Source organism: Pecten maximus, chromosome 11 (genome assembly GCF_902652985.1).
Source record: "Pecten maximus chromosome 11, xPecMax1.1, whole genome shotgun sequence".
Lineage (NCBI taxonomy): Eukaryota > Metazoa > Mollusca > Bivalvia > Pectinida > Pectinidae > Pecten > Pecten maximus.
In genome coordinates this window covers 25,481,269-25,501,309 of record NC_047025.1, presented here as the reverse complement: position 1 = coordinate 25,501,309, position 20,041 = coordinate 25,481,269, and the positions used below count along the sequence as shown (strand labels likewise).

At 38.7% G+C, this 20,041-nt stretch overlaps 1 protein-coding gene across 2 annotated transcripts in view; it reads right to left on the bottom strand.

Annotated features, from left to right (window-relative positions):
• LOC117338122 (genetic suppressor element 1-like) overlaps positions 1-20,041 on the bottom strand; it is a 105,088-nt gene that overhangs the window by 1,732 nt on the left and 83,315 nt on the right. The window contains exons 3-14 of one of the 2 annotated variants that reach the window (XM_033899330.1): positions 15,418-15,630; positions 13,445-13,635; positions 12,787-12,935; positions 12,457-12,648; positions 11,738-11,947; positions 11,185-11,483; positions 10,325-10,512; positions 8,074-9,016; positions 7,118-7,342; positions 1,903-1,962; positions 1,123-1,380; positions 366-569 (exon numbers count right to left, since the gene is read on the bottom strand). In XM_033899330.1, coding sequence (XP_033755221.1) covers positions 366-569; positions 1,123-1,380; positions 1,903-1,962; positions 7,118-7,342; positions 8,074-9,016; positions 10,325-10,512; positions 11,185-11,483; positions 11,738-11,947; positions 12,457-12,648; positions 12,787-12,935; positions 13,445-13,635; positions 15,418-15,630 — 3,132 coding nt within the window. The remainder of the gene's footprint in view (positions 1-365; positions 570-1,122; positions 1,381-1,902; positions 1,963-7,117; positions 7,343-8,073; positions 9,017-10,324; positions 10,513-11,184; positions 11,484-11,737; positions 11,948-12,456; positions 12,649-12,786; positions 12,936-13,444; positions 13,636-15,417; positions 15,631-20,041) is intronic. The other variant, XM_033899331.1, reaches the window with a different exon arrangement.

Below are 20,041 nucleotides of genomic sequence, written 5' to 3'. Positions count from 1 at the left end.
CGGTGAGCTAATGACTTACACTTACAAATAACTACAGGGAAAGATTTTAAATCTAAACCTAAATTTAAATCTAAGATGATCGATTGACAAACTGTCTTAATTCCTTTTTTATACTATTCTAATTCCACTTTTATAATACGTGTAATTGAGATCCTAGATTACTTTCCCAATTTTTCTTGTTTCCACACACTTTTTTTTTACTGTGAATACATATTTAACATGTATTGCCCAAGAACTAATATTGCCCAAGAACTAATATCATATGTATGAGTTGGTCACTCACAGGAATGTGATAAAAAAAGTTCCTGTATGATCTGAGTTGTCTCCCTTGCACCAATATACACGAGGACCCTGAGCTAACTCACCATCTGAGTGGTGCTGGTACGCCTCAAGCAGACTGTCAACACCAGGCCACCGCTGTACACCTCCGTTTGTATCGTGGTCAGTCCGACACCCAGCTGACCCTCCAGTCTTTGTGCTGCCTGAGTTACTGACCAGTCGGGACATACTAGTTAAGTCCCCTTTACCTGGATACGTCTTTACCTCTCCAGGTCGATTCGGTGTCATTCCTGAGACAAATAAACAGAATAAGTTACATATTATAAAATTATATAATGTTGTATAGATGTAACCATGCCTGTCACTTGTTATGGAACATGGCATAAAATCAAACTGGCTGGCACCACCTCTTTTATTTTTTTTTATTAAATGTTTTTGATGTACCTTACAGATAAGAGATGGCAGTTACACACAGGTTTATAAATCTAATTTAGAACCTCTGCAAGTCTGAGGAATAATACAAAACAGCAGAATTGTCTTACCAACCTACAACAAGCTTTATTATCTCATCCAGCAAGAGAAAAGTCAGCTTTTCTTTTTGCACAAAAGTGACTACAAGAATTAGAAATAATGATTTATTGTTTCTTTCTTCCTCCTTTCCTTCCTTTTCAAAGTACCCATCCAGGCCACAGTACAGTTCCTTTCATTGTGTGGTATGAAAGACAGATTTATTTTATTTTATCAAGTTTATATTTAGTTGTTTCTGTTATCTGAAAGACAGATTTACATAGTTAAATTTACCTAGTCGATTATTAAATTTACCTAGTCGATTATTAAATTTACCTAGTCGATTATTAAGTTCCTTTTGTCGTGTTGTCTGAAGGACAGATTCATGGAATTCCTGAGCAAATTCTCGACTGAGCATCTTCTTTTTGTTCTTGTTTGGGAACAAAATGGCTGTTTTGTCTGTTGCCATGTTGAATGTATTGCCAGACATGAGACTGTTCTGAGACCTTGCTCTACTTCCCTCCTTGTCCAGGACTAACACCTTTGAGCCAATGCTGTATTCAGCTGAGTTTTCACTGGACTTCCTCTTCACACCTGTAAATATACAATGTTACTAATTTCAACTACGAGTCCCACTTAAAATTCTACAACTGCATGGCTGAAACAATGGTTGACAAATATAAATAAGTTTGGCAACACTGATTTCATTCCTGTCAATATTTCATATATTGTCACAAATTATGTTTCCATGTTTTTTTTTGCCAATCAATGTTGCATTCCCTGATATTTAAAGGGCGTATTGCTACTATTGCAGATAACAGAGGTCATTATTAATTTATCTATCTGAATGCCTCCGGATCAAACCCAGGACCCATATCTTACTCTTCTGATGTTATACCTATTGAGATAAAGAGGAATTCTTCAGAGCCGTGATGTAAGGATGCAGCTAGTATATTACCATGGTAACAAATAGAATCAATTTATTGCCATGTTTTAATGTAAATACTGCTTAAATATAAAATAGATACTTTGGTTTAAATAATAATAGATACAGTGGTTTAAATAATGACTTATAAAAACTTAAAGATGAAGTCGGTTTATGGAGCTTGTAACTACCTGAGTTTGTTAGCCGCCTTAACCTGTCCACCTCGCATATTTGCTGGATGTGGTTCATTTCTGCAAGAACAATAGACACTAAAATAATCCCAGTACCTTAAACACTGATAAAGAAAGCTATACAAGGGGCGAAAAATCAAAATAGAACAATGAAGGAAAAATATCATTGGTAGAAATAAAATACCACCTTGGCAAATTGAGATATGTGCTCATAATGAGAAAAAAAAGTCACTTTCCCCTTGGTTATCCTTCTTTCCCCCCGAAATTGTCACTTTCTTATTAGTTTTTCTCCCCCCCCCCCCCCCCCCCCCCCCCAAATAAAATCTGTTCTGTATCTGCCATAGACATCACTCCCTGTGCCCTAATCACACTCTATGACGACATTACTTGCCTATGTTTAGACTAACAATAGACTACTTTACAAATCAGCAGTGGAATTGACACATATACATGTACATTGGACAAGTAACCCCTTTTCTGATACAACATGTTTTATTACAACCTTCTTTCTACATATTTTATGGTAGTTCCTTGGGTTTTTTCCCTCTTTTTATTTGAGAAAAAAATGTCCATATTACCACCTGTATTTGTATAATGGCCCATAAAATGTTGAGAGGACCACAAAAGGCAAACCTTGCACACAAAAAAAGACTAGCTGACTGGTTTTATATATTGTATGTAAATAAGATCCCCGACAGAGTTATATACGATGACATATCCTTTAAAGGCAAATGTTTCAACTAAGATGAAGCTTATAACTTAAATAAGTGTTTTTTTACATGTATATGAGCTGAACCAAGAGACTTATTGTTTTAGTGCTGATGTTGGTCTCAATTAACAGTTAATTGAGGTCTTAAGTGGGAGCAGATTATAGAGTTAATTGTTTACATTATTATATTACCATATGCTAATGGTTGTAATCATCAATGACACATAATTATAAATGACACATTTATTAACAGTGTGACATTTTGATGTATCTACTATTAGACAGCTGATTTGACCTCTATACAGTATAACATGACATATATGTGTTTATCTTTACTGATTTAACCTCTATACAGTATAACATGATATATATGTGTTTATCTTTAATGATAAGAAATATCCATTTATGTGTCTACATATCTATTCTCAAGAGCATTGAAACACTTTTTTACATGGTCACATGATAAAACGTATAATATATTTGCTGATGTAACATTATAAATTTTTACAAAGACAACAACAGGATACATAAACTAGGCATTATAAACCGGATATCCAGAAATAAATACGAGATAGACTCTGGTTGTATGTATACTAGGACAGTTTTAAAAGATAATGCTTTCTAAAGATATCCGAAACAACTACTTGATCAGGCTGCAGCAGCTACTTAAAACATGTGTATATAACAAGATATTTTCGTAAAAAATTAGTAGCTCATTCAAAGTAATCAGACTGAAGCATGCAAATTCACAGGAGTAACCTAAATACTAACTATGAATTCTTCACAAGACGTATCACTCAAAATAAATCTGCATGGAGACAGCATTTTTGACAATAAAATTAAGTTTTGTGGTGCTAAATTTTACAGATTTCAAATGAATCACTTCAAAACACTTTTCAATCATTATTCTTGATCTCAATTCCTATTAAACCTACACTGTGAGAGGGTAACATCCCAGTTATCATGTCCTAACTGTAAGAGGTACCCCCTGTATTATACCACTGTGAGGGGGTAACATCCCAGTTATCATGTCCTAACTGTAAGAGGTACCCCCTGTATTATACCACTGTGTGAGGGTAACATCCCAGTTATCATGTCCTAACTGTAAGAGGTACCCCCTGTATTATACCTCCTACACTGTGAGAGGGTAACATCCCAGTTATCATGTCCTAACTGTAAGAGGTACCCCCTGTATTATACCACTGTGAGAGGGTAACATCCCAGTTATCATGTCCTTACTGTAAGAGGTACCCCCTGTATTATACCACTGTGAGAGGGTAACATCCCAGTTATCATGTCCTAACTGTAAGAGGTACCCCCTGTATTATACCACTGTGAGAGGGTAACATCCCAGTTATCATGTCCTAACTGTAAGAGGTACCCCCTGTATTATACCTCCTACACTGTGAGAGGGTAACATCCCAGTTATCATGTCCTAACTGTAAGAGGTACCCCCTGTATTATACCACTGTGAGAGGGTAACATCCCAGTTATCATGTCCTAACTGTAAGAGGTACCCCCTGTATTATACCTCCTACACTGTGAGAGGGTAACATCCCAGTTATCATGTCCTAACTGTAAGAGGTACCCCCCTGTATTATACCACTGTGAGGGGGTAACATCCCAGTTATCATGTCCTAACTGTAAGAGGTACCCCCTGTATTATACCACTGTGAGAGGGTAACATCCCAGTTATCATGTCCTAACTGTAAGAGGTACCCCCTGTATTATACCACTGTGAGAGGGTAACATCCCAGTTATCATGTCCTAACTGTAAGAGGTACCCCCTGTATTATACCACTGTGAGAGGGTAACATCCCAGTTATCATGTCCTAACTGTAAGAGGTACCCCCTGTATTATACCACTGTGAGAGGGTAACATCCCAGTTATCATGTCCTAACTGTAAGAGGTACCCCCCTGTATTATACCACTGTGAGAGGGTAACATCCCAGTTATCATGTCCTAACTGTAAGAGGTACCCCCTGTATTATACCACTGTGAGAGGGTAACATCCCAGTTATCATGTCCTAACTGTAAGAGGTACCCCCCTGTATTATACCACTGTGAGGGGGTAACATCCCAGTTATCATGTCCTAACTGTAAGAGGTACCCCCTGTATTATACCACTGTGAGAGGGTAACATCCCAGTTATCATGTCCTAACTGTAAGAGGTACCCCCTGTATTATACCACTGTGAGGGGGTAACATCCCAGTTATCATGTCCTAACTGTAAGAGGTACCCCCTGTATTATACCACTGTGAGAGGGTAACATCCCAGTTATCATGTCCTAACTGTAAGAGGTACCCCCTGTATTATACCACTGTGAGGGGGTAACATCCCAGTTATCATGTCCTAACTGTAAGAGGTACCCCCTGTATTATACCACTGTGAGAGGGTAACATCCCAGTTATCATGTCCTAACTGTAAGAGGTACCCCCCTGTATTATACCACTGTGAGAGGGTAACATCCCAGTTATCATGTCCTAACTGTAAGAGGTACCCCCTGTATTATACCACTGTGAGAGGGTAACATCCCAGTTATCATGTCCTAACTGTAAGAGGTACCCCCTGTATTATACCACTGTGAGAGGGTAACATCCCAGTTATCATGTCCTAACTGTAAGAGGTACCCCCTGTATTATACCACTGTGAGAGGGTAACATCCCAGTTATCATGTCCTAACTGTAAGAGGTACCCCCTGTATTATACCACTGTGAGAGGGTAACATCCCAGTTATCATGTCCTAACTGTAAGAGGTACCCCCTGTATTATACCACTGTGAGAGGGTAACATCCCAGTTATCATGTCCTAACTGTAAGAGGTACCCCCTGTATTATACCACTGTGTGAGGGTAACATCCCAGTTATCATGTCCTAACTGTAAGAGGTACCCCCTGTATTATACCACTGTGAGAGGGTAACATCCCAGTTATCATGTCCTAACTGTAAGAGGTACCCCCTGTATTATACCACTGTGAGAGGGTAACATCCCAGTTATCATGTCCTAACTGTAAGAGGTACCCCCTGTATTATATCTCCTACACTGTGAGAGGGTAACATCCCAGTTATCATGTCCTAACTGTAAGAGGTACCCCCTGTATTATACCACTGTGAGAGGGTAACATCCCAGTTATCATGTCCTAACTGTAAGAGGTACCCCCTGTATTATACCACTGTGAGAGGGTAACATCCCAGTTATCATGTCCTAACTGTAAGAGGTACCCCCTGTATTATACCACTGTGAGAGGGTAACATCCCAGTTATCATGTCCTAACTGTAAGAGGTACCCCCCTGTATTATACCACTGTGAGAGGGTAACATCCCAGTTATCATGTCCTAACTGTAAGAGGTACCCCCTGTATTATACCACTGTGAGAGGGTAACATCCCAGTTATCATGTCCTAACTGTAAGAGGTACCCCCTGTATTATACCACTGTGAGAGGGTAACATCCCAGTTATCATGTCCTAACTGTAAGAGGTACCCCCCTGTATTATACCACTGTGAGAGGGTAACATCCCAGTTATCATGTCCTAACTGTAAGAGGTACCCCCTGTATTATACCACTGTGAGGGGGTAACATCCCAGTTATCATGTCCTAACTGTAAGAGGTACCCCCTGTATTATACCACTGTGAGAGGGTAACATCCCAGTTATCATGTCCTAACTGTAAGAGGTACCCCCTGTATTATACCACTGTGAGAGGGTAACATCCCAGTTATCATGTCCTAACTGTAAGAGGTACCCCCTGTATTATACCACTGTGAGAGGGTAACATCCCAGTTATCATGTCCTAACTGTAAGAGGTACCCCCTGTATTATACCACTGTGAGAGGGTAACATCCCAGTTATCATGTCCTAACTGTAAGAGGTACCCCCTGTATTATACCACTGTGAGAGGGTAACATCCCAGTTATCATGTCCTAACTGTAAGAGGTACCCCCTGTATTATACCACTGTGAGAGGGTAACATCCCAGTTATCATGTCCTAACTGTAAGAGGTACCCCCTGTATTATACCACTGTGAGAGGGTAACATCCCAGTTATCATGTCCTAACTGTAAGAGGTACCCCCTGTATTATACCACTGTGAGAGGGTAACATCCCAGTTATCATGTCCTAACTATAAGAGGTACCCCCTGTAATATACCACTGTGAGGGGGTAACATCCCAGTTATCATGTCCTAACTGTAAGAGGTACCCCCTGTATTATACCACTGTGAGGAGGTAACATCCCAGTTATCATGTCCTAACTGTAAGAGGTACCCCCTGTATTATACCACTGTGAGAGGGTAACATCCCAGTTATCATGTCCTAACTGTAAGAGGTACCCCCTGTAATATACCACTGTGAGAGGGTAACATCCCAGTTATCATGTCCTAACTGTAAGAGGTACCCCCTGTATTATACCACTGTGAGAGGGTAACATCCCAGTTATCCTGTCCTAACTGTAAGAGATATCTCTGACAGTATGAGATGTTAATTCTATAAGAGTGGTCTCCCTTACCCTTCTTCTTGTCAGGACTTATAGTACTGAGTTTCATGGAGCTGAGGAAGGAGCATTTCTCTGGGTAGTCCTGTTCCTGACACAGGGCGTCAGAGTTGAGATCCTGAGAAATGGTGAGATTTGGGGCAGAATCCTCTGTTGCTTCCCCATCGACCATCACAACTGGACTGACGCTGCGCTCGCGGAGAGACCGTCTGCGCTTACGCTGCTTCTGATGTTCTAAATCTGAAAAAGTCATTAAAATTTTTGTTTGGTAGATTTCAGGACACTTGTTTATTTAGCCATTCATGAAGAATGATAAAGTTTCATAAATCCAAAAATTATGAAGTTCAAATATCAAACTGATTTTAATGCTGATTATTTTAATCAATCTTTTGGATAAAGACTTAATAGTTTTTATTGTAATCTTAATCTGCAGGTGCTTGAAATACAATGAACTTCTGTGTCATCTATCCCATTAAGATATGTGAAATCATTTACAGTGGTATCTAAAGGAATGCTTTATGTACATTTAGATTAGGCTTGAAAACTGAAAAGAGTACGATCAAGTAAAACGTGTATTCTATGACTGTAGGATAGGAATATGACATTTACCTTGGTACATTAGATACAAATACAAATTAACAGTATGTAGACTGAATTTATTTTACATCAATTGCGAACTTCTATTAATTGTGTTACCTCTGTACCATCCACCCCTACAAAGTAACTTAGGCTGGGTACTGCCCTGATTTGTAAGGAAATGGACTGTCCACTGTTCCCACCAAAATATGGACAAAATACCAGTGTCCCATGCCTTAGTCATTTCCTACTCGTATAGCAAATTCAATTGATATATGTAGCATAACTGAATTTTTACAATTCAACTGATATAATCTTACAGTTGAGAATAATGACAAACTTTATTCACACAAAATGCTATCTAGCTCCCAACATATCAATGCTATATTACATACCTCTCTTGACTCGATGCGATGTAAGGCCTAGTTGATTTAAAAACTTCATCTTTGGTTTGGAGGTATCCAGTGGTAGAGAAGGTCCATAACGAATAAATAAAAGTCGTTGCCGCTTAGATTCCTCGTCCTCTGATTCGACGTCACTGTCATCACTATTGTAGTCAGTATGTAGACGCTGCTCCCTGAGTTTACGCTCCTCCATATCAAGTCGACTTATCACTGAGTGGATATGTTTCATGTACGGGTGATGAAATGTTGACGGTAAAGCTGTTGAATTTTTGTGATCAAAATTGGAATTTCCTTGGTAATTTGATGAATCTGACATGATCTGTGAGGATTTAGAATCCTGATTATTTTTTTCAATGTTCATTATGATATTATTGTTAAGAAAGTTTTTGTATTCATTATGGCTGGCATTTGTCGACACTTCCTCCGGTGTCCTCCTATTACGCCGATCGACACCTGAGAATCTCCGTTGGAGTTCTTCAGTTGACCTCAGCAGTAACGATTCCTCTCCAGACTTTCGACCAGAAGACAATGTCTCCTCAGACATTCGTCTCTGAGCCAGATGACTGTCACGTGAACCTTTCATATGCAAGACAGACTCCTCAAGTATTGCCCGTCGCTCCTGACTAGCCTCTAGACTAGAACGACTCACAGCGGCCGGAGACTTGCTTGTCCTTTCGCTGGACTTGCTGTAATGAACTGAGTATTTATCATAGTCGTGAGAACCGTTGAAGCCATTGGTTAGAATGTTGGCGGTGTCGAACGGTCGGAAGAAGTCTTTGGAGGCTTTGTGTGCGAGATCAGCATGGTGAAGAGATGAGTACTGTGATGATGGGGGATGGGATGAGGAAGAGTGTCGATCTCTCTCTGCCATATTTTGTTTGTCTGCAAACGCTAATGAGTATGCCCTCTTCTCAAACTCATGTTTGTCCATGTTCTGAAAATGTAAGATAAATCCAACATATAAGATATTGTCTTTTTTTGGTGTTCAAGTTGTCATACTATACAGATAATGGTGACTCGTTCAAAATTTCTGAAATCTGACTAGACCTAGTCATTTGCATGTTAATGTTTCAGTACATTGAAACTGTGTTCCAATTTTAGAGACAAGTCAATATTCTTTCTATAATGCCTAAGTGTGTCACTCTAATGTTTTGTAATGTTTCATATCATTTAATGATAGCTAATACTAATTATATACTAAATACTGAAGCCGTTTCAGTTACCTGATCTTTTAACCTTGTTTCTGTTGATATCGGTTTCTCATGATCAGGGGCCTATTTGTTTATCATAATGTAACATTTCAGGCATAGATCTTGACAAACCCAAAGATGTTTATGCTGGCCTTGAAAGTCTTTTGTCAAGGCTTGATTCAAAGCAGGTCCACCCTTATTCTATAAATGTACAACTCTGGTCCAGCCAATAAATGAAAATGGTCCATTAGGTCCACCCTTATTCTATAAATGTACAACTATGGTCCAACTGATAAATGAAAAAGGTCCATTAGGTCCACCCTTATTCTATAAATGTACAACTATGGTCCAACTGATAAATGAAAATGGTCCATTAGGTCCACCCTTATTCTATAAATGTACAACTCTGTCCAGCCGATAAATGAAAATGGTCCATTAGGTCCACCCTTATTCTATAAATTTACAACTATGGTCCAGCCGATAAATGCAAATGGTCCATTAGGTCCACCCTTATTCTATAAATGTACAACTCTGGTCCAGCCAATAAATGAAAATGGTCCATTAGGTCCACCCTTATTCTATAAATGTACAACTCTGGTCCAGCCAATAAATGAAAATGGTCCATTAGGTCCATTCTTATTCTATAAATGTATAACTCTGGTCCAGCCAATAAATGAAAATGGTCCATTAGGTCCATTCTTATTCTATAAATGTATAACTCTGGTCCAGCCAATAAATGAAAATGGTCCATTAGGTCCACCCTTATTCTATAAATGTACAACTCTGGTCCAGCCAATAAATGAAAATGGTCCATTAGGTCCATTCTTATTCTATAAATGTATAACTCTAGTCCAACCAATAAATGAAAATTTCCCATGAAACCACATATTCACCTCATCAAAACTGATAAATCACCTTTTCCTGATTGTAATGCTTATCAAAACAGTTACATAACAACACTTAAAGATACAGATCGTCTGATCTGTCGCCTGATGTAGGATACTTTCTGTACGCTAGCTAGAGGAGTATTACTCTCAGATAAGATAACTTACCTTGAGCAAAGTTTGTTCACTGGAATGAGGATGAATGTCTGACTTTCTGTCGTAACCCGACTCGCGGCCATATTTATCCCTTTCTGCCTCCATCCGCGGTGGGTGGTCATTGTAGGGATGCACCTTTTCTGTTCGGTCACTGTACATATCTCGCTGGCTCCCGTGCATCATAGAACTGTATTTAGACCCTACAATCAAATAGTCTCTTGTGTTACAGTACATCTCACTTCAGGTGTCTCTATATAGCTCATATGAGTTACACCATCTACCCTACATCTCACTTCAGGTGTCTCTATATAGCTCATATGAGTTACACCATCCACCCTACATCTCACTTCAGGTGTCTCTATATAGCTCATACGAGTTACACCATCTACTCTACATCTCACTTCAGGTGTCTCTATATAGCTCATACGAGTTACACCATCCACCCTACATCTCACTTCAGGTGTCTCTATATAGCTCATATGAGTTACACCATCTACCCTACATCTCATTTCAGGTGTCTCTATATAGCTCATACGAGTTACACCATCTACCCTACATCTTCTTTGAGCTAACTAACTGACACACATGTAGTTTGAGTTTATTGAATGACACACATGTAGTTTGAGTTTATTCAATGACACACATGTAGTTTGAGTTTATTGAATGAAACACATGTAGTTTGAGTTAATTAAATGACACACATGTAGTTTGAGTTTATTAAATGAAACACATGTAGTTTGAGTTCATTAATACTAAAAGGTATGTATAGTTTGAGCTTACTAACTGGTATGTATGAACCTGAATAATTTCTCTTCCCTGATCTAAGATTCTACCTTTAATATATACAAATGTCATACAGGAATATCTCCTACCTGAGCTGTCCTCAGCCTTTGCCAGACGGGACTGATTGGCCATGCCATGTGACCCCTCACCACGCCCCCGGGAGTCTCTGTCCTGTGCTCGGGGATCGAGTCGGAGCTCTGCCTGGTGTTGGTGAGTGTAGTACAGGTCCCTTGCCTTCTCTTTGTCATATTCCTTCTCACGTTCACGAGCTCGCTCTCGTTCTCTCTGTAACACTGCCTCACGCTCCTTCTCTCGCTCACGCTCTCGGTCCCGCTCTCTTTCTTTCTCTCGTTCCATCTCTCGTATTCTTTCTTCTTCTAATCGTTGTCTGTATGAAAAAAATTGCATTTTTATTTTACAATGCTAAATATCATGCAAATATATGAACAAAGAGTGTGATTAATCTGTAGACAGGTGTGGCCAAATATCCTTATTTCATAGAATAGACTTAAAGAATAATACATAATATCCATTAATCGTAATGTCTACCAGCCTAATGTGATTTTTAGAATTTTTAGACTTTAATTTTACCAAATATGGAAAAAAAATTATCAAATGAGGATCTCACCATGATTGACTTACCTTTCAGACAAGGCTGGTGATATGTGTTCACCCAGGCGTGACGACTGGGACCCGAATGCGAACTGCTGATGAAGGAGCTCTGAGGGGTACCTGCTGCCAGCAGCGAGGAATGGGTGGACCCCTGGAGGAGGGATCATCCCAGGATGTGGAAACTGGAGGTACGGTGGCTGCATCATCCGGTACCGCTCCAGTAATACAGGGTCATCAAACCTTTAGATAAAGAGAAATAATCAAGAAATAAGGGAGGCTGTTCATTTGTGTGGGTAAATCTGATGTTTTAATTTTAAATGTAACATTTCAGAAATAGACTGGTATATCCAAGATTCACAAACAATTTATTCTGAATGTCTGTGGTAGCCAATCAAATTGTTTAGACCAGATGATTTAAAACAGATTGTATTAATTTAGCATGTGGTAGCCAATCAAATTGTTTAGACCAGATGATTTAAAACAGATTGTATTAATTTAGCAAATACCTGAAGTAACTGATATACTGTTTTGTTCAATGATATATAATGAACTGGTTGCTTTATGAGGACAAGATTCACTTAAAGTATATATACCATCAATGAAAAACCTGCAAATAGGTTTTCATAGGTATATAGTCAGAAAATGTATAGATAGATAGGTACATGACGTCAAATTAAATTCATACTTTTTGCATAACTTTGCCTAATCTTTCTCATGGTACAAACTATGTTATGAGTTGTCTCCCTTACCTGAAGGCAGGATGTGGGAAGTGAGAGGGCATAAAGGCCGTGGGGTAAGGGTAGGCTGCTGGGTCAAGTCCAAACATCGTAGGTGGTAGCTGGTGGCGCAGATCTTCACCCGGGCGATACGGCTGGAAACCACGACTACCCAGTTCCTCTCTGCTAGCTGCCGGAGATGTTGAGCTGTGACCAGAATGTGGTCTGAAACATCAAAGTATTGTAAATAATTCTAAACAGAAATACTTTAACTGGAATTGTATTTAAAAGATAAAATGATCATAAAGTTTACACCAGTAAAAAGATGATATAACTCTTCATGTTCCATCTCATCAATCTCACCTTCGTGACTGAGCTGCGTCCTTTATTGACCCCCTATCATCGTCCCGATTGGAGTGAGTAGACTGAGGTCTATCCCGATCTTGTTTGATACTGAGAGGGTCATAGACAGATGAAGCCGTGCTCTGTACTGAGTGTGCTCGCTCCAGACTCTGCAATCAATGAAAATCACAAAAGGATAGTAAAACATTCACCTGATTAAGTGTTACAGCTTTTCATTAAGGATTTTTTCTTTTTAATTCTGACATTTAAGTTTCCTCCTTTGACAGATAATTATAGAGAAAATAAGTGGGATTTCTGATTATTATCCTTGTAAATAAACTAGAAAATCTCATGCAGACATTGTATACAGGGTATATACATCATGCCAATGACTACCAGAATTTGATCAGGTATAGAACTTGATGGTATGATACTATGGTGTAAATATGAATCAAATCTGTTGAGGAGTTATCGAGATTATGAAATTGATTCGGAAGGAGATGGGATGCAAATGGATGGACAAATGGACTACCCATTAAATGCATATATATATATATATTGGCATAATTATTATCAAACACATGCTGAATATTGAATAACATCATTTTTTAACTATATAACCAGTTGTTTTACATTTGTGTAAAACTAGAGATGTAGGGATTGGACATACTGTACATACCTGTTTTGCCTCACTGCTGACAAGGGTGGGGTGTGACTGTGTGGGTGCTATGGTGACGACAGGTGGTGAGGTGAGTGACGAGGAGTGACTACTGTAAACCAAGGGTGGGGGACCTCGCTTTGGTGTGACGGCCCGGGGGCTGGTGCTGGAACTCCCCGGGGTAGGGGGATGTTTACTGCTAATTCCCTCTTCTGTAACACAAAACATACAGGAATAAAAAAACTGGTGAATGAAGGAGTGATGTATAGTACAAAATATAACAAAGTGATGTAGGGTATAAAATATAACAAAGATACATTTAAAATACTGAAACAGAAACTGTGTAGGTCTTCAGTTATACCACCATGCCCAATATGCCCGTGTTTTCTGATATTTTATTACAAAAATTATATAACTTTAAGTAAAACATACATAAAGGTAAACAAAAGTTTGTAATACTGGAGAAACACATATTGAACACAGGTCATCATTTATCTAAAACATGACTTGTATATGTAAGTATCCATGTATACATAAGTATTCAATACAATTAACACAAGATATGACACTTATTTCTCCTGTTGTGAAATGGACACAAACTAAACCAGAACTAATCCCTCAGTTCAGACTAATTCCCTTAGCTCCGAGACTCTCACTTCCCAAAGCACTACCTGATATCATGATCTAAACCAAGACTAATTCCCTCAGTTCAGACTAATTCCCTTAGCTCCGAGACTCTCACTTCCCAAAGCACTACCCGATATCATGATCTAAACCAAGACTAATACCCTCAGTTCAGAATAATTCCCTCAGCTCTGAGACTCTCACTTCTCAAAGCACTACCTGATATCATGATCTAAACCAAGACTAATTCCCTCAGTTCAGACTAATTCCCTCAGCTCTGAGACTCTCACTTCTCAAAGCACTACCCGATATCATGATCTAAACCAAGACTAATACCCTCAGTTCAGACTAATTCCCTCAGCTCTGAGACTCTCACTTCTCAAAGCACTACCTGATATCATGATCTAAACCAAGACTAATTCCCTCAGTTCAGACTAATTCCCTCAGCTCTGAGACTCTCACTTCTCAAAGCACTACCTGATATCATGATCTAAACCAAGACTAATTCCCTCAGTTCAGACTAATTCCCTCAGCTCTGAGACTCTCACTTCCCAAAGCACTACCTGATACCATGATCTAAACCAAGACTTATTCCCTCAGCTCCGAGACTCTCACTTACCAAAGCACTACCTGATATCATGATCTAAACCAAGACTAATTCCCTCAGCTCCGAGACTCTTACTTCCCAAAGCACTAACAAAAGTCACAACTTAATCATCTCTCCTTGAAAAGCAGTCAAATATATACAGGTCTACTTGTCAATATCAATGAGATTTTGCTGAATTTTGACAAAATCCACCTCTGGGTTTGAGATAAGTGTTGATGGTAGACAGATAACACTCGCCATTGTATCAGTGGTGTTTGATGTACATGTACCAGGAATATAGCGTACAGATCAACAGTGTGATACAGATGTCTGCCATTGATCCGTAACATACAGGTTCTCACACTTAATTATCTCCCCTGTTTTTCTCTCAACCTTCTACACTAAGTTAGATTTTGTATTGTTAGGACTCTGATAAGTTGTTATGATGTTACAAAGAAAAAGCTGGTGTACATCAGGTTATATATTATACTTGTTGGTACTTATATGAAACTTTGGTTAATGTTTATGTTTTAAGAGAAAATTAATTAGGTGAAAAATACCCAATTTATCAAATTCTATAAACTATATACGAGAACTTCATAAGTAGAATCTTTACAATTATAGTCTAGATATCAAGGTTGAAAACTGGGAAGTGTAACAACACTTACTGTGTTCTCATATATTTTCATCCCCACCCTACCAAACTTTAATTGCTTCCTTCTATCCCTCTCTTTGCTGGATAATGTTTAAAATGATACATGTAAACTATAGTGCCCAAACTTACCTGGATCTTTTGCCTGGTGGGCTAGTTTACGGAGAGCTGCGGCAAAACTGGACGTCCTTGTGGCGTTGAGGGCAGCGTTTGCCCCAATGGATGTGACGCCGTTGCTTGGAGATACTTGGTTCAGTGGTGGTACAGTAGCAGTATTCCTAGATAACTTGGCTCCCGCGGGGCTGATCATTGTCAAAGGAGGCGGCTTAGAGCCCTGGCCCAAACCTGGCAAGTACAGAATGATAAAAAAAACATCAATAGTGGCATATTTCCTAATATCACTAATACTTAAAATAAAAATATTATGAGAAAACTTTAAGATGGCAGTATCTCAAACACCACAAGTAATTCTGTATTTTCATTTAAAGCACTGGAAAATATTTCTTATAACTAAGTATATTATCGTATATATATATGAGGTCAGACATTACATGATATGACAGGAGGTTTTTTTACCGCTGAACATCACAACATAGGGACATCAACAGTCTGACATCAAAACCAATCACTTCCTACTACAGGCCTATCTGCCAGGTGTAATGTGCTATAATGACACAGAAGCCAGGCGTTGTACACTGCCATATTTACAATTCTAACACCATTATCTTCAGGAAAGGTACATCGTATGGTATCAATGTGCGAAAACATTTTATGGTTTAAGGTAAATATTCTCTAATAAAATTCTAGTGAAAATGTGTTTTGTAGATGGTGTAAGGTTATCAGATGCTGCTGGGTAAAAACCTAGGCCTGGGGGCTTAGAGTGTGAAAGATAAGAGATGCTGCAATACTCCAAATCAACAATTTGCGTACATGGAACAAAAAAGGTGTATTATCTCCTCGGCAATTGAAACAAGGCCTATCAGTCTCCTGTCTTAGTAGGATCGCAGACTTCACATAGGCCTCTGCAATCTCCACTATCAAAGGTGCAAACACACTTCATCAATTTCTACCCCATTACACACAAAAGGATCCGTGTCTTACAACAAGACCCCCTCAAACTGCTGGGTTCTCCTTAAACATGGCAGACACTACCACAACACACATGCTTTCTGATGACCCTTTGTTATCCTGGTCTGCGTACACTTACAGGCAACAAACCATGTTACAGCTACCCATAAATGAAAACAATTACTATATCAACCAATCCTTACATCATCCCACGAATCTTGGTATAGATCCTGATTTTTTTTTCACATGCACTGCTTTTTTGAATGCCCAAGGCCTTCTGGTAATGAATGGTGAGAACTGCCAAGCCAAGTAATAATTGGTGTGAGGATCTGTGTATACACTGGTGCCTTGCTTTACCTCACATCAATACATATCTCACATTATACCAATCCAGCGTCAATGGACCGACAACTCTCTGTTATTAAGTAAAACTATGTGGCCTGTCTGACATCCTGCTCTGTCCTATCAACTAGTAATCGGTTTCCATTACAATCCAAATTGCTCAAATTTTCAACTTCAGTAAGTTCAATGAGCGGGTGCACCAAGCCGTAGTAATATCTAGTAATATCGCTGGCTTATGAAGGAGCATTTTTTATGTAACAGACCATGTGGTTAGCTAAGCATCTTACACCACCACAGGGCTCAGCAATGCTGCTCCATTCTGGGGGATGTAGCTGAAAATAAATCACTGAAGGAGACCCCCTACCCCAGAAGGGCTGTTAATGGGAGCAGGTCCTATTACCGTGACAACAAAAACTTTTTCTAGTCACGGTTAATGAAAGTTAATAATTTCTAAATGTTAAGACGACACCAAATCAGTTGTACTAGAAAACTTCACAGTACTTATTTCTATAAGCAAGAAATGTGCACATAAACACTTGTAGCAAGAATTTTCAATTCAAATATGCCAGGAATGATTTTATCATCATTTGATCAGAAATAATTTTAGAAACTTTTATATTTAGAGTACAACACTATTCATTCAACATATTATGAAGATTTTAATAAATGGAATGTAAGTGTAATGATTTCCAGAACATTCTGTTAGTGTGGAGTGTGTTCTGCTGAGTGTAGGGCTCCCCAGAAGTCGAGACACATGAATTAAAACTGCTCTAAGAGTCTTTTGTTGTAAGTTGTACCAAATGGATTCCATATGGGCTGAGCAGGCCTGGTGTGTGTTACGGGTCAAAGCAATGATAACTCCCCCCTCCTACAGATAACACACTGTTACTACATTACACCAGCCAGGCCGCTCAATTCTAGTTTTTTGGACAAAAACTCACAAACAATAAGTGACCCTAGCCGACCAGACAAGCAAGGTCAATAGAATCCAGATTGCTCTGAAATGGGACTTTAATCTTCCCCAACAAAACAATTTTCTGTTATTTTTTATTAGGACAAAAGTGAAAGTAGATCCAGTGATATAATTCTGAATTCCTGACTGAAGTAACTTGTAGATAAAAAGCTAGGTAGACAAATAGGTTCTTCATTACGGCTGATGTCATGATAGACTCAATGCCAAGCCTTCTTCTACATTATACGACATCAAAATTCCATATCATTTTAAAACATGGATTAACATAACTCTTTTGAAATGCAACATAAATAATTTCACCTTCAGTTTTTAAAACAATAATTCCATGTGAGGAAAATTGTATAAATTAATACCACATATTTTGAAGATTCTCGTCCACTATTCACAAATCACACAAAACAGACATCCCCGTCTCAGAATGCCAAAACTCAGAATAATTATCCAGCTTATTATCTTTAACTAAAACTGTTGCCTGTGTTTGTAGAATTACTGCTGTGCAGGGTAGGATGCCATGTCAGCTGTTTTACACTGCACATTTAAACATCTCTTGTGTTACGTAAATAACACTATTCTCATATTGTTTAACCTACTGTATACAAATGCCTCTATCTGGGAAAAAGTCCAGAAAATAAACCAGCTAATACAAAGAACTTTGTTTCTAAAAATATTTTAGAATTCAAAATTTATCTCAGCAAAATAAAAATGTTAAACAAAAGCACTTAGAGGTACTTCTTGTAGGACAGGCTTATAAAAACTAGATCTAGACAATGTACAGGTACTTCTTGTAGGACAGGCTTATAAAAACTAGATCAATACAATGTACAGGTATGGTATATATACACAATGATACAGGTGTGAGCCACAACATTTGTAAGACCCTACACTCAATCCCATCTTTATCATCCAGATTTTTCTCCACTCCCATTCTCATCAACATTACCCTTTCTCATTATTTCATTTTCATTAACAGACAACTAACTCCATAATCACAGCCAATTCTTCATCACCCTCACATAGATTAGCTCCACCCATACTAAACCCACTTACTCCATACCACCCCTGACCTCTGACCTCCCCTCACCCTCTACTCCTACCCAGCCATGTTAAACCCAGGAGTCCTGTATCTCCTGAATCCAATTACATCTCCCCACACTGGTTATCACTCCTATAATGATTGGAGCTATAATTGTGGAAGACAAATTACAGACAAAGTAAACAAGTGCTAGATACACACTGCCAATGTTATACTATACGAGACATATAAATACCTGTAATATCTTCATCAGTGGTTTCTAAAATTGCCAATGAGCTCTGAAGTGATTAGATTTATGCGTGACTATCCTGATTTGTTCACAGAAGAAACGACCACAGATAGTTAACTGTTTGTCCCTGGAGTATCATCAACAGTCAAACACACAGGACATCCTATATACCAATATCCATAGCCTGATGACCGTCATGTCACACTGTAAATCGACCACTGATCAATATGCTGCCGTTATCACGCCTAAATAAACTGCTAATGGCTGAAGCCCTGTACTATCTCCGAGCTTCAGGCTGGCAGTGAAACCAAAACATGACTCTTACAGTATTCCAACATCAATTATTGACAAAGGAATGGTTAATGTCTACTAGCATCATGTTAGACTTGCATATGTTCTACAGTACCAGTTCCATGTCTGTGGCCTTAAAGTATCAGTTTTTACCTTTCCCAGAGAACATGTTAATTATGCATAAGGATGTCAATTTCTCAGGTGTAAAAGTCAGGTAGGCAGGTATCTTTGCAATTATAGCCTTGAAATAAAAATAAAAAAACAATGATGCAATTGATTTTTCTAATTCTGTAATGTTATATGACAAATCATGAATAATCAAAAGATTCACACACCTAATCAAAGTCTCATCTCAGTAATGAAAATAACAAAAAAGAGAGAGTTATTCCCCCTTGTGTCCTTACTGTGACAAAAAAGGTGTTTGCCACAGACACATAAATAAAGTGGCATTTACCCCGCTCTATTGGTCCATGATGCCACTCATCAGTGATGGCACTGATCGCTATGCTTTGCCACCACTTATAACTAGCAAATCAATAGTGTTACTTGTACAGCTACAGCCTTATAAATATTTCACAAATCCATTGGAAGTTTTATAGGTCTGCTCCAGCTAATTCCATGCCGCCTCTGATTAATGACCTAGAGAAACATTAGGACATGCTAACAACCTCATCTAGGTTTCAATTAGAGATCATCCACTCTGTGGGAACCACCACACCTGGTAAACTGTCTCTGTATCCAGTTTAAATTGACCTTGTCAGATCTATCCAGCATACAAAGGGTGTGACAGGTTCACAGTAAATACACTGTTATTGGTAAC